At 36.2% G+C, this 16448-nt stretch overlaps 1 protein-coding gene across 8 annotated transcripts in view; it reads left to right on the top strand.

The window, feature by feature from the left end:
• The window catches only part of LOC124143098 (sickle tail protein-like), a 265609-nt gene that overhangs the window by 34974 nt on the left and 214187 nt on the right, over nt 1–16448 (top strand). The window contains exon 1 of one of the 8 annotated variants that reach the window (XM_046511906.2): nt 11681–12206. The exons of the other annotated variants lie outside the window; for them this stretch is intronic. Coding sequence (XP_046367862.1) covers nt 12107–12206 — 100 coding nt within the window. The 5' untranslated portion in view covers nt 11681–12106. Of the gene's footprint in view, nt 1–11680; nt 12207–16448 lie in introns of those variants that run through there. 8 annotated transcript variants of the gene reach the window in all.

Below are 16448 nucleotides of genomic sequence, written 5' to 3'. Positions count from 1 at the left end.
TCTATTTTCAATTCTATAACCTCTATTTTCTATTTTATTCTCTATTTTCTATTCTGTTCTATTCTATACTCTATTTTCTATTCTCTATTTTCTATTCTATTCTCTCCTAGTCTATTTTCTATGTTCTATTCTATTCCCTATTTTCTATTCTATTCTCTATTTTCTATTCTATTCTCTATTTTCTATTCTATTCTATTCCCTATTTTCTATTCTACACTCTATTTTCTATTCTATTCCCTATTTTCTATTCTGTACTCTATTTTCTATTCTAATTCTATTCTCTCTATTGACTATACTATTCTAGTCTAGTGTATTTTATTCAAAAATGCGGCATTGTATATCAAATGTCAAGTGGAATACTTTGCATGTTTGTCACAGGTAATGTAATGCTCACTGCAAATGTGAATGTGAGAAGCACCACAAAGTTCTTAAACTAACAGTCTCTCCATTATAACTTCATCCATTGAACAAGGTAGCACTTCCGAAGTAGGGGGAATAACCAAACTATGCATGTTTTTCTCCTTTTGTTAAAGAACAGCTCATCACATATGGTAATCAGACTGTTTTTTAGAGATTGAATGTTTCATCTATAAATCATGAACATATCTTAGAAAGTTATATACTATTAATAATATCTTTTTTAAAAAGATGTTGTACGACAAGGTCTCACACCCTGCTTGGACACTTAGGTATTTTTTAAATCTGAATTATCTATCGTTATAACAAAAAGCTAAGTATCCTGTGAAGAGACAAACATGTTAATACTTCCTGGTTATCTGTGAACAAGAGTCTATATTTATGATTGTAAAAGTGATTTAAGAGAAGCTATGGGCTCGTCGTATTTCGGTTCGTGAGTTATAAATGTTTCCAGTTTCGTTGTTCATCGCTGGTGTGAGGATTTTGATCTCTGAAAGTATGCATCTGTTGTGAAGGAAAATAAACAATGCTTGATGTGTTTACAAGCTGTAAGAGAGCAGACAGCGAAGTGGCAGAAATAGGTGCACATTTCACATGGAGCAGCGTACATTGCTGTCAGTCAGCCAGGTATGTCAATTGCAAATTGTCTATTCCAACCGAACAGGTTTTATTTTTCAAATTGTTTTGAAGAAGTGTATTGTAAAGATTTGGTACTGCTGCAGACAGTGACGAAAGAAAAGTATGAAGCAACATGATATTATCATCTGCTGTGAAGAACGGTGAAAAAAATTCTTTTCAAACAAGCAGCATAACAGATGATGGTTGTAAAAGCTGATTTATATCAAGAATATGAAAAGGATTTAAATGGATTATCAACTTCAAAGTTAGATCTGCATGCAGCTGTTATTTAGAAATCCACATAGATGATATAAATATATAATTGGTACTACGTCGTCAATAACGCTTTAACCTACATGTTTCTAAAGTATTACTTCCGCTGTGCTGCTAAGCCAAGGATGAGGGAGGGTGTATATATAGATGAAGATGGTTGCCCATGTGTTAAACATTGTTATCACATAGGCATGTATCTCTTACCTGTAAACAATCTTTGTAAGTTGCCTACAGGGGAACACCTCACATTTGAGGGTTTGCTTTGTTTATTTTATAATGCTGGATGTCAGATATATATGTAAATCTGGATGACCATGAAATTGATCTTTGTTTACACTTGGTCTCAGTAAACATCCTATAATGAGTGTGTCGCTTATGTCAACATCTGGAACATTGGCGGAAGTAAGTGGCTTATTGTTAGCGGTGGTCAACAAGGAGGTGAATATCCTAGAGTATAATTGTAGTTCAATTTTTGTAAAAACTGTAGCAGAAGCTTTGATTTTGAAGCGACTACATTTTTTCAAAATTTATACACACAATTATTCTTATGTATTTTGTATTTTTACCTGAAGAAGAAATAGTTTAAACTTTATGCCTTTTATTTTGTTGTTATTATACAGTTTGTAATATTTTTAGTTAATTTCAATATGAAAATTATAAAATTAAATGTAATTTTGTGAAGAATATGAGAAATGGATAGAGGAGATTGTGCAAATGAATTCTTTTTAAACATCCAGCTTTACAAACACAGGCAACTAACTATGCTTTTAACATGTGAAGACAACTTTTTTCATTGAATTTTTATGATCAGTTATAATATGTAAATGATAATATATTTTACTTTCTGTGGACAATATTACTTTATGTTGTTTAGCAAAATTTTAATTCAGGAAATGCCTTCTGAAATTTGATACCATGTAGGTCAAGAAATATACTACTCAAAAGACGTTCAGGAACATCTGATTTTTTGCATGTGACTACAGTTAATCTGTCACTCATGACAGTAAACCATAATCATATGAAAAAAATAGGGTGCTCTTTAACTTCTTTAGAGTTGTATTTATCATGAAAACAGATTTTTCCTACTATAAGGGGCAGTGGGGTAGCCTAGTGGTAACACGCTTGCTTGTCACAACTAAGAACTGTGTTCAATTCCCCATGGGTACAATATGTGAGTTCTGGTGTCCCCTGACATATTACTTGAATAAATGCCAAAAGTAGCGTGAAACCCTAATCTTATACTAACACTTAGTCAATGAAAGCATTTCTTTAAAAAAAATTGTTATTATTTTTCTTCAAAAGAACTTTTCCTCCTTTGCTATGTGGAATCAAAGGAACAAGACTTGGTTTAGTTTGATCAAGACTTGCCTAGGCTATTGTAAAACAATTTATTTATATATATATGTATATAAATTCCACAGTCATAGCGCAGGAATAAGCTAATCTCAACTTTGATCATTTCTTTTTGTTGAATATCAAAATTAATTTAAAAATAACCTTCAGGCTTTACTACCTCAAAATATTTGAACAATACACACTTTAAGTCCTAAATATATGGTACCCTTTTTAATGTATGTGATCAACAACCACCAAGATGGCAGTGATTGTGTCTCCTCGGTCACCCCTCATTATCCTGTCTTCAAGGTCATCCGTGGTTACAGTGACTTGAAAACTGATAATCCCAGTGCAGGTAGTTGTTTCAAGGATACTCAAATTACAGGTGAAACTTCAGGTAGAATCTTGTCGAGGAGTGTCAGTGTAAACCAGACTTGCTTGATACTCGACTGTGCTGTTCAACAAGGGAAACCTGAATAGTACTCACTGCACATTCATGGGAAAGGTGTTCCCGAGTTTGTATGATAACATAGTGAACTATTTATTAAAGGTAAGTTTAGGGATGATTAAAAAAAATGTTTATTGATGTAACTTGTGCAAGTTCAGGGACGAGACCTGAGACGCTGATTTGTCCCCAAATCTGTTTTAAAAATTCTGAAATAGATGTAAAATATTACCCAGATAATTTTATCATAGACTTTTAACTTGTAATTCACTGACTACAGAGGTAGAGCCCTGAATCCTTAATTTTATATTATCGCGTTTTATGCAATGTTACAATACAATGTTAAAATGCCTCGGAAATGAGAACTTTAAAAAATTGAAATTTCAACAAAATTATTTTTTTCCCCCAATGTTATGGATTGGTTTCTGTAAACCACTGTAAATCAATGTGAACAACTGTAAACCACTGTAGCCCATTGTAGAGGGCCGTTATGGAAAGATGGACATGTGTGTGATGGTGTGTTGTTTCTCCTGGGTTGGTGGACGTCACACCTGGTACTTGCTATGCACAGTGTGACAGTATGTCAAAACAAAGGGACAGTGTAATCTACAGGAAGCTGACTGACATTGTGCTTCACAGCATATGAATTAGCTTATGTCGCCTTCATTAGATTTAAACATCTTGTAGAAGTGTCAAGTAAGAAAACCCTCTACTTGAGTGAAAAAGATTTTGTTTCATGGTACTTCGGGTGTGTTCTTTAGACGAAATTATCAACAGTTGTTAGTTTTTCAGTTTACAGATTCAACCAGCCAGAGCCACTATCTCACACAGCTTAAATATGTTTTATTCGCACAAATTGCTCTTTGATGGATTAACGGAAAAAGTAACTGTTGACTGTTTGAATAATAATTGGGGCCTAGTCTCCCTTTAATCGAGGTCAGGTAGACTTATATGAGATGTCAATATGTTGTCTCATTTTTTGGATATAGTGATGCATATTTATGGAATCAATCCTAACCAGATGCTAATAGCACTTTCAGTTAAGGAACCCCATTGCTATATCAGGAAATAACACAAACAGCTGTCAAAACAATATGAGCTCAAAAATAGTTCTGTCTGCCTTGCAGAATTAACTTTGCATATGGAATCATTTTCTAAATCTTTTCCTTATATTTCGACAATTCTTCCAATTGTTTGGCAATACTTCACAAATCTCTTATAAATACCTCACTATTTCAAAAGTCAGTGCTTTTGACTATATTCAGAAGGAACATGTTCTTTGTATTTTTTTACCATGTTAACTAATCTTTACTGCTAAAGATAATAAACACAAAAGGTTTGTTGAAGATGTTTAAAATTAAATTTTAAAAAATGTATAATTAAAATTTTATTTTTTTTCAAATTTCATATTTTCAATTTCAACATTTAAAATTCAAATTCTGCCTAGCAATATTTATGTACTTGTTGTTTTCGTCACCAGTATTGGTGTACAACAATTTGAAAGAGGGAAAATGTAAGGTTACATTTTAATTTCAAGCCCGAATACACATTAAAATAACATCAAGCTACCCCCAAGTCAGTCTTGGCAATTGCTTTGTCAATACATGTATATTACGACCACAGTTGATGTCAATGAACATAAAGAAACTTTCCATCAATATTTTTGGACTATATTATCTACTGAATAAAAGCCCAGTTTCCAAGATACTCAAGAACCGTATACTTTGGGGTATTCTATAAATTAGCAATATTTGTGTAGAAAAGACCGGAAAGACTGTTCATGTAAAAGTGCAAGAAGCGGGTCTTTCACAATGAGCTGAATCTACTCCTGTTGTCAAGATAAATGAAAGATGTATCGTCAAGGGGAGAAGGGGCAGAGGGGAATTCCGCCCGGCTAGACTGTGAAGGAGGGGCATTGTGGAGGGGTCGAAGGTGGGTGAGCAAGCTGTATAGCTGACTCATGTTGTGTGTAAAAAGTCTCCCATTATTTCAATACCAGAAATGACAACAATGATAACATGCCGGACCTGTTATGTTTTGGCCTCACTCTCTTAAAGGCACAGTGACTGGGATTCTAGATGTACCCTGTTGGATTCTGTGAGAGGTCCTCTGTACCCAATGCTGACTTAATGGGGATTGGGTGTTCACAATGGTTACTGGTGATGAATGGTATTGTGTGGGTAACTGAAAGATGACCAATTTTCAGCAAGGCCATGTTCTGACTTAATGGGGATTGGGTGTTCACAATGGTTGCTGGTAATGAATGATATTTTGGGGGTAACTGAAAGATGACCAATTTTCAGCAAGGCCATGTTCTGACTTAATGGGGATTGGGTGTTCACAATGGTTGCTGGTGATGAATAATATTTTGGGGGTAACTGAAAGATGACCAATTTTCCGCAAGGCCATGTTCTGACTTAATGGGGATTGGGTGTTCACAATGGTTGCTGGTGATGAATGATATTTTGGGGGTAACTGAAAGATGACCAATTTTCCGCAAGGCCATGTTCTGACTTAATGGGGATTGGGTGTTCACAAAATTTGCTAACAATGAATAGTATTTAGAGTGTGATTGAAGGAAGAACAGCTATAAGCAATCGTAATGCTGACTTAAGGGTGATTGGGTGTTCACTATGGATACTGGTGGTGAATGGTATTGAGTGCATGGCTGAAAGAAGACCAATGATCTTCAAGATTTATACCAACTTAATTGATGATTGGATGTTCACAATGGCTGATGTGCATGTATATTATTGAGTGGGCGTCTGAGGGAAGGTACATCGTCAGCTCAGCCTGGAGAATGAAGTGTGTCTGAATGAATGGGTCGTTGCTCACACTATTGACCACTGGTTTGTGTCATTCAGATTTAATTGAAAAATACTTTTATATATTGTGATATTAAAAGCAATATATAGTGTACAGCATTTCCTCACTCTATTGCCGGGGATGGCGTTAAACAACAAACAAAACCAGACACCCTATAGAACTGTACTGAACTGCTGTTTCCTTGTATAATCTAGAATGTTGAATGCTGTTTAATGGAAGAAATTTTAAAATATATAAAATATTAAAATGATTAAATTATGCTTTTTGTACACATATGGATGGTTAGAATCTGAATTAACATTTCATAATTTATGTTACAGGTTGAACTTTAAAGTATTCAAAATGAAATGAAAAACAGATAAAAATAATCTTTGAAATAATTGAACATCTGTGTCTGTTTGGGTAAATATAAAGTTCATTTTGTTGCATAGCCAAAGCTTAAATCAGTCTTTGGGATCTTGTAGTGGTGCTTTAAACTCTCTAACAAACGTAAATACAATCAGTACTATTTCTGTGTTGGCCTCAGTGGAGGTGTATATGCTGTCGTGAGTTTCCCTGGTCTGTTGCAGTGAAGGTGATAGACAGTCGTGTATTGCAGGCTAGTTCATTCATATAGCTGTCAGTGCAGCTGTGTCAGGCGGTCTAACAGGTCAGTGTCGCTCTGCCATCATCTCCTTATCATGGACGTGACACACACTTACAGGCACTGACCCAGGAAGCACACTGGCGTGTTGTGTGTGTGTGTGTGTGTGCGTGCGACAGGTTCCATCTGTCACTTGTACATTTCAGGCAGTATATGTACATGGCCAGTATACAGCATATGTACATTGCCAAGACACTGGAAATATACATCAATATTCTGGAAATTGCCAATATTGTGGATATTCAGTGCTTGTTTCTATCAATGGATTACTTGGATTGTGTTTTACAGTGACAAGATTCAATCAAATTCATGAAAAGGCAAGGTATATTTTAGGTTATTTGAGCATTTAGTATAAAAGACATATAGGTGCGTTGTATTAAAAGTACATTAAATGCATGTAAGTAAACCACGACAGTTAATATTTCAATTAGTTGTCATAAGAATTAAGTGTTCACTACATGAAGAAAGTTAAATGGATAAGTTATTCAAATATAGAATATAATTTTAGTACCATATTTTATCAATTGTATCAAAATAAATTAATAAGAAGGATGATAATTATGTACCTCTTCTTTGTTGTGACATGACAGTTTAAGGTAAACCAAATTGTTTAATGACTAGAAAAAATAGTGTGTGTTTTGTGTCTGTGACCTTTTAGATACGGATGTTAGACTGACATGGGTATAATGTCCTTGTAAAAGACTTGTGAATAGGAGGGGCGGTTGGGTAGCCTAGTGGTTAAAGCGTTCACTTGTCATGCCGAAGACCCGGGTTCGATTCCAGACATGGGTACAATATGTGAAGCCCATTTCTGGTGTCCCCCGACAGGATACTGCTGGAATATTGCTAAAAGCATCATAAAACCATACTTACTCACTCGTAAATGAGATATAAATCCTGCTGAAAGACAAGTGTAGCACTTGGTTGTGTTGTCAAGTTGATAGCTGCTCAGAATAACTCGAGAAGAAGTACAAAATGTCTTATCCTGCACAGAAGTACAGAAGGGCGTATTTATTTTTTAATATATTTACCATATTTGATGTAATAAGCGTCCAGGGCGCCCTCAAAATTAGAAATAGGGGGCTCTTATTAGAATATTATTTTGGTGAAAAAAACAGAGTTGAAAGATAAATTTCATTGTTTATGCTGGCAGCCTGAAATGTTTATATGCGACTGATATATTTTTCCAGAATTTTATTGCCCATAATTAAGGGTACATATAACACACGAGTGTGTATTATACGCGAATAAATAAGTCTTTGTACATTGATGAATTGGAAGGGGTGCTAATTGGGATTGTTCACTAGCCAATATGTTAGCAAATATCGCAGTGAGCGCTTATTACGTCGAATACGGTATGTCATTTTATTTGTAAGATCTCCTCATTTCTCATAAATAGAACAATACAGAACTTTCTAAATTTATGTGAGTGTTTTTTTGAGAAAAATCTGAACCAACATTCATCCCTGAAAACAATAGCAGACTGAGGCATCAATATGAGTGTCTTTGAATCCACAAGGTCAAATCGATGATAACGTGTGGGATTTGTGACATGGAGTTCCCTAGTGCTGGTCAACTGGTTTTCATGTATATTTGTTGTTGACCAACACTTTGCTAAACCATTTCATTCTATAAATACTAGTAACCCTGTGGGGCTTCCACGTTAGAATTGGCCAGCAGCAGCATATGTTTGTCATTGTGGATTTAATTAACTGGGTGGTCATGCAAGGTAACTGAATTGTGTGGTCCACACTACATTATTTATAGACCACTCTCACTCTAGCTGTAATATTGCTGAGTGCAGTGTTTAAAATGAAAATACAAACTATTAATAGGGTACATTTTTTGTGTTTGTATACTCATTTTGATTATTGAGAAAAATAGTGATTTTACAAGCTAATATGTATTTTCATCTGAAATGGTACACAACTGGTTTGTTTTAAAAAATTACTTTGTCCAACTAAAAACACTGAATGGATCTTCTTTTATATACTACTCAAAGAAGTTAAAGAGCACCCGCTAAAATTTGTCTATCTTTGGTAAAAAATAGAACAATATATTCATGTTCATGTCATACTATGTTTACGACACTCATGCCTAAGTTCCAGTATTAAAATCGCTTTCACTCGAGAAATACCGGAATTTAGACACAAACAAAATATGACATGAACACTCATATAATATCCTCTGTATATGACAGATTAACTTTAGTGAAATTGGGTGTTCTTTAACTTGTTTTGAGTAGTATATGTCATGAAATCATGAATAGTTATTTTCAACAGGTCAGGTTCTCATATAGTAAACAAATATAATTTATATCAAACACAAAGAAAAAAAGCCAGTACAAATTAATTTCCTCTGTTAGATTTAAGTGATAATGTTTTTATATATGTCAGAAAATACTGTTTGCCTGCAGGATAGCAGTTTAGGCTTTTGTACTTGCCCACCAGATGTTAAACTAGCCTGGGACTAGCAGTGTAGCCTACTAGTCAAATCTTGTGATGTTTGGACAGGTTGCATGCTGATGTTTGAATTAGACAACTGTTTAAGAAGGAGATAACAAAATTAATTACCAGAGAGATATGAGAATGTATGACAGCTGTGAGATAACGTGTAATCCCGAAGTGATATGAACAAGTATATGTCATTGACAACGTATTTGAAATGAGTGATAGCCATAGATGACAATCTGTCACTTAGGTGATACAGGCATTATATCCACAATCTTATGAAAGAATATCAGGTGTATATTTCAGATACATTTCATGGTTTCACAGCGAATCAGATGATATATTGTGAATAGAATCATGTACATTTCATGATAAGGTTAAGAGACATCAATCATGTAAGACATGTGCAAGAGGCAATGATAAGTTTGTGGTTATCACCCAGAGATAGGCTATCACAGTATAATCCAGTGTTAAGTAGGTTCAAGTATTAAGTATCCGTAAGTATTGATAGATAAAGGTTTGGGTGAATGTCATGCTCAATGAATAGTGACATGACCTGATTGGGAAACAGGACATTTAGAACAGGTTTTGTGTATTATTCCAGGGAAGAATCGGTTGCAAGTATTCATTGGTTGTCGGAGGCAGGGGTTTATCTAGACTAGTTCAGAGGCTGATATTCAGCACCAAGTCTGCAGCTAATGTCAGTAAAGATTCCCAAATGGTAATGAATAGTTTCCTTGTTCATGTTAATATAGTAATGTGATTGTTTAGTCGAAGTGACTTGTATTTTACTGATAACACAACCAGTAAAGAGGAAGAGCCTTAGACGTTTAATTAAACTTGAATTGAATCAATGTTACAATACAATGTTAAAATGCTTCTAAAATGAGAACTTTTAGAACAGGTTTGAACAAAATAACAATATTTTCCCTAGTTGCCTGCATAGGGCACTTAGTTATGAATCCTAAATAATTCACTCTTTCATTAGCTGTTGTAATCTAGATATATACATTGATGCATATGTAAATTATGTATTAAATGAACACACATGCGCATGCACACAGACACACACACACACACACACACACACACACACACACACACACACACACACACACACACACACACACACACACACACACACACACACACACACACACACCATAGAGAATCTAAGTACAAGATTGTTTGTTGTTTAACGCCGCACTCAGCAATGTCCCAGCTATATGACGATGGTCTGTAAATAATCGAGTCATGACCAGACAATCCAGTGATTGATATCATGAGCATCAATCTACGCAATTGGAATACAATGACATGCATTAACCAAGTAAGCAAGCCTTACCACCCAATCCCATTAGTCGCCTCTTACGACACAGGATCTTCACGGGACTCTATGTACAAGAAATGGAATTAGATTTAAGTGCGACTCGATGCGAAAATTAATAATTGAGCCCATTGAGACATTTAGGTATTGAAAACCTCTACACAGACACTACCATCAATATAGCTCCTAATGCACTCACTAGCAGACTTGATAAGATTTGAACTTTGATATGCGCAGGTCAATATAAAGCTTCACACGATGGATCCTCCCGAGAGTTGGGATATTATGAGACTGATTGTTTCAATATTCATAACACATCCCTGTATAAATGACCTAAATACTTCACATCATCCTCATCACTTGATGCTGTAGAAAAACACTTGTCACGATTTGTGAGTAGACATGCAATGCATATGTGATGTGGTGTGCGGAGCTTGTGGCAGAGTACAGATAACAGCAGCTAGAGTGCTCTCCCTTAGAACATGAGTGGTACATGATTATTGCAGTTTTTGCTGTAAAATATCTAAATTAGTGACTTCCCAACAATACTTTAATGAACTGAGGTATGGCAGTTACGTAAGAGATAAAGGTTCATGTAGAAAGTCAAACCATACCCATATCGTGAGTTTCACCAACATGGAGAACATGTTTTAAACAAAGCTTAAACAATCCTAAATTGAAGTCTCCAACTTAAACCACTTGTCCAAAGCCTGAGTCTCATAAGATTCTTTCTGTAATCCCAGTGTTAACAATCCAACACAACACTAATATAGACTGAAAAAGAATGGTAAGTGCCAAGTTTGGGCTAGAAGAATCAAAGAGTTTGGCACCGACCGAAATTGTATCATATAATCTAAGTTCTCTAGTTCTCTGAAACCTTAGACAAAGAAAAATTCACTTTTATAATCATAAAACATGGCTGAATATCTAATAACATGATGAACCTTGAAATACATATTTATGTCTGTTAAATGTCCTTTAATTTAAAGTTTTTACAAATCTTTTTTTTTAAACACATTTCTTGGTTAAATTTTTAAATATGTAAACATGGTATTGTTAATGTCATTAATATGAGTTAAAAAAACTTATATACCCACATACTTCTATCAGTATCTATTAACAGTGAATCTCTATAAATCAAGTCACGATTCCAGAAATGTCATTATACCTTCATCAATTAATTCTCTGTATACAACTACAAGAAGGAGTGTTTATTATGACTTGCCTGAATCACTAAATAATATGCCAGGATAAACATGGAATATTTCTCATTGTAATTTTCAACATGGCAGGTTTATCTAATTTTCCCCTTTGCTTAATTTGTAGCTGAGGAATGGGAGTTTTATGGTAACAGCCATACTATAAGGAAGCATGCTGGTTTGTAGTGTGGAACTCATTGTATGGGATTAAACACACTGAGAAGTAATGTTCTCACCGACATGTGAACCCAGTGCTTTTAGTTTTGGGAGGAACCGTGAAGCTACGGAAGGGTGGTGCCTTCGAACATGATTGCCAAGTTGGAACTGAGTGGATAATGTGCAAATCTCAATCTTTGTATCATCTGAAACGAATGTGGAGGTGCAAATTCTTGCACAGTGATTCCATCTGTGTGCATCTGCATTTGTGGATTTGATATTCTGATTTCGTGTTCGAGGATTCGTGGTTGCTGTGTATCTTGTAAGACCTGTTTTACTGTGATATAAGTGCTGACAGTTGTTTGACGGCTTTGGATTTGTAAAGGAATATCTTACATTAACATTGGATTTACAAAGATGTTTCGGAGTAAAGGAAAGAAAACTAAATTGCCGTCCAAGATACCGGGGAAGGTGACAAAAGCTTCCGAAGACAGACACAGAAGGGTTGAGCCCAAAGGTAAGGTTGTATAGTAACATCTGTTTCACAAAGCGATCGTAGCACTACGATTATCTTAAGTCTGTGTTAAAGTATGGTTTGTTTGTTTGTTTGTTTGTTTGTATGTTGTTTGAAGCCGTACTCAGCTATATTCCAGCTATATGACGGTGATCTGTAAATAATAGAGTCTGGACCAGTGATTGACATCATGAGCATTGATTTACGCAGTTAGGATATGATGACATGCATCAACCAAGTCGGCAAGCCTGACCAACCGATCCCGTTAGTCGCCTCTCACATCAATCTTGGATTGCTGAAGACCTATTCTCTACCCTGAACTTCACGGGTCTGTTCAAGTATGGAAGTTTTGACATGTGTAGTGCTACAATAGCTTTGTGAATCAGTTCTCTGGTGTTCTTATAAGTCATGAACATATGGCTTGGTTGTTCACTGTGTACAATCGTTTTTCATACTTTAGGTCATGAGAAATTAATTAGTAGATTTTCATGCCCAACCGCCTCACAACCAAACTCCTTCCTGCCACTGATTTATTGTCTCCAAGTACCTAAAAACTGTGAATATTGCTTTGTGTGGTGTCTTTTTTCTTTATATGATGAAGTTGAGGAAATACAACAAATTCTACACTTAGTGCTGATCAGTTCTTGAGATTTTAAAAACGTGTTCCGTCAGAATGAGATTCACATTTGCAGACAGTTTGTGTTTTAAAATTTGATATAAAATGCCTCACGCCTAGCATTGTTAAAAATTGATGAAAATCTAATAATTAATATATTTTGGCCTAATTCACATTTTCATATGTCCACTAAAACTCCAGTTTGGAAACCACAGCTTCCAGATGATTCTGTGGCTGTTGTTGCTATTACTGACATGTTTATACCGTACCACGTGATCCCATGTTGTTGTTTATATCAATATTTACATACAAAGGGGCATAACTCCTGTATACTCTCTTTTAATCCAGTATCTGGACAATTGCACTGAGAAATGGTTGTGTCCAGTTTAACAGGGTGTACGTGTATCTGTTTTTACACTTACACAGAAAACACAGAACTTTGTGATGATAATTACTGGCAGAAGGTGGCCACGTGCACTCTTCAAAAAAAGAAACACACAGGTAGATTTTTAGTAAATTTATTGTACCTAATAAAGTCGATATATTTAATTTAATATCATAGATACAAATATGATAATTTGGAGCTCGATAGCCACATGTTGTCGTTGTACAATGGCATTGAAAACTGTTCATTGTCATGTCACATAAGGCCACAAGGTTGTGCTAAACTCAGTATCTCATGTGACGGCCCCAGGGCAGCAATCACGGCTCTGTTGTGGGAGTGTCTGCAGCGTGTTCTGACGTTGACGATCGAGTTCATTCCAGAGGTGTTCGATTGGGTTGAGATCTGGAGATTTCAAGATCTCTATGGCCGGGGCAAGCCGTTGATGTTGACATTATGAAGGTAGTCTACAATGACACGAGCTGTGTGTGTGGAGTGTTGTCCTGTTGAAACAGTCTTGACAGTCTGGTCCGATATCCTCCTAACACCAGGGATGCGTCCTGCAGTCTCTGTAGCTGTGGCATTGCGATGACGTAGGTGGAACAGTCGAATGTAGCGATCCTGAGCAGGGGTGAAAACTCTTTGTCGGCCTGTTCTCTGTGTATCGGTCACAAAGGCGGCAAATGGTGCTGTGGTGGATGTTGAAGATGCATGCAACAGAAGACAGCGATTCCGCTCTTTGGATATGTCCTAAGGCGATGTTCCGATTGACTGAGTCTCGGCATTTTTGAATTTGAAAAATGTTGACAATTGAATGACAAATTATTTACTTATGCTTGCCTTTTTATAGCCACTACCACAAGTTATGAATGCCATAACTTGCATGTGCATTTTGCTTTATTGTTTTCCTCCATTATATTTTTGAACAAGTGTGAAAACAATGCTGTTTAAGACTTTGCAAATCGACAGTGGCTGTGTTTTGATGCACCGTTTGTCGAATATCAGGCCACCAACCTTTTTCCAATAACATATATCCAAATTATTTACTGGATTTTTTGCGTAATCACTACCTGTGCATTTCTATATTTGAAGAGTGTAGTTAAGGCTTTGTTAGTCATGCTGAATACCTGGGTTCGATTCCACAGGTGGGTACAATGTGGCTGGAATAATATTCCACAGTCTTCTCAAAATGCATTTACTTAATTTTTTGTCTATGTTTTGCCATACAGCTAGGATGATGATGATGATGATGATGATCACAATAATAACAGCAATAACAACAACAACAACTACTACTACTATTATTGTGCTAATGATGATAATCATAATGATAATTATGATTGTGATTATTGCTAAAAGCAGCATAAAACCTTACCCATGCAGTCACTTATTTGATAATTAAGTTATTAATGACATGGTACAGAAAACAAACAAATGAAAAAGGAAGATAATGCTGTGTGGATCCCTGTCAAGATAAGGTCCCCAGTACGCCAGGCTGTCATGAGGGCCATGTATTATGGGGATGACGTTATTTGTCTTGGCCAATGACATGTCACTGTGCCCTGAGGCCATGGATTGTTGTTCATGCTCTCAGTCACATGTTTGCTTGGTCCAGACTCAAGTTTCACCAGCTGCCTGATGCAGCTAGAACACTGATGACTGTGTCACTAAACAACATGTCCTGAATCACTGCTTGTCACAGATAACACTACAGACTCTATCACAGGGAATCACTGAGGCAAATCTGCACTACACACATCACTGTCAGCTGGCTGTACAGTCCTCTCTCTGTCACACTCTCACAGTGTAGCTAATGAATCACTCAAGGTCTTTCATTCCCCAAAACACACAAAGACATAAACAAGCTTTTGTTGCATGTGTGACATCTTCACGAGGCAAGGAACTTAACCCGACTCTAAAAGTCAAGTTTCCCCCCTTGCTGAACCAGGCTGGAATTTCTGGGCTCGAGTGGCTATTAGGAGTTACATCCCTTCCATGCCCCTCCTATTAACCAATAAGATTCCACCTCTATCACTTGCATTTGCTTTAAACAAAATGGCGGCACCAATTCAAGATGATCTGAACATGATCAATATATGTTGTAATAAAACAGGTCTTACATCTCGAAGTGCATCAAATGACATAAGCACCTTGATTAAAAACATGAAAAGATTTGGAAAATATCTGTCAACGCCTAGTTGACGGTACACATCTTCTGCAAATCCTGGTTGTTAATGAAACGGATGTTGATTTCATAGACTCGTTCATCCTAAATATAACTCAATAATTGCATCCTAGTCGGCAAGGATGGAAATTTTACTTTTACAGTCAGTGAACTCCCTTGCTTCAGGAAGATGCATGTGCGAAAAGCTGAATGAAAGCCCCTCATACCTATCACCAGTGTAGAAGTGTGAATGTATGTGTATGTGGTCTCAATGAAAGAAATCTGATTAGATTCTAAACAACATGGCCACTGTAATGAAAATGTCATTTTGGCCAAATGTGTGCAGGTCTTGCAAGCTTTTTTTCCACACAAGACATCACTATTATAATTTCACAGTCAGATATAAAAAAGTCCCAAATATTAAACTTGAAATTCACTCTCTTAGTCAATGATTTTCTGCCCCAAATGTTTTGAATGTTGAAGTAACTGCATGTCTGTATCGTGTAGGGGTGGTGGGGTAGTCTACTTGTTAAATCATTCACTCGTCATACCGGGTTTGATCCCCTTCATGGGTACAATGTGTGAAGTCCATTTCTGGTGTCCCCTGCTGTGATATTGCTGGAATATTGCTAAAAGCCGTATAAAACCACACTCACTCACTATGCATTTTGTAACCTGTAATTGTATGTATTATAATTTCAAAATGGCTTCTGACAATGATTGAGAAAGGACTACTCAACTGTTAGGGGTACTCAATATCAATCGCCCCCTACCCCGTCCCCAGTGGAATGATACATATACTTAATCCAATCAAACAGCAAATAGCACCGCTTATTAGCGCTGAGTAGAGCATATACGTAAAAACAATAAACAGTTTATATGTTTATTCTGTTGACGGGCATGAAGGAAGTTCAAAAGCTATAAAGTAATTGAACCAACAGTTCACTGATTGGTATGTGGAGAAAGTGTCAACAAACTTGAAGGCAGATCTCAAGACAAAGGCTGTAGATCTGAGGAGTGTGGTGAAGCCTATCAGTGCGTGTTGGGTCGTGTCGGCCTTTTGACGAAGTGTTGCGTGGTCTG

This window comes from Haliotis rufescens, unplaced genomic scaffold, assembly GCF_023055435.1.
Source record: "Haliotis rufescens isolate VD_foot unplaced genomic scaffold, xgHalRufe1.0.p SCAF_10, whole genome shotgun sequence".
In the NCBI taxonomy this organism is placed as follows: Eukaryota; Metazoa; Mollusca; class Gastropoda; order Lepetellida; family Haliotidae; genus Haliotis; species Haliotis rufescens.
The sequence above is the reverse complement of the archived record's forward strand: the minus strand, read 5'-3'. Positions and strand labels throughout refer to the sequence as shown.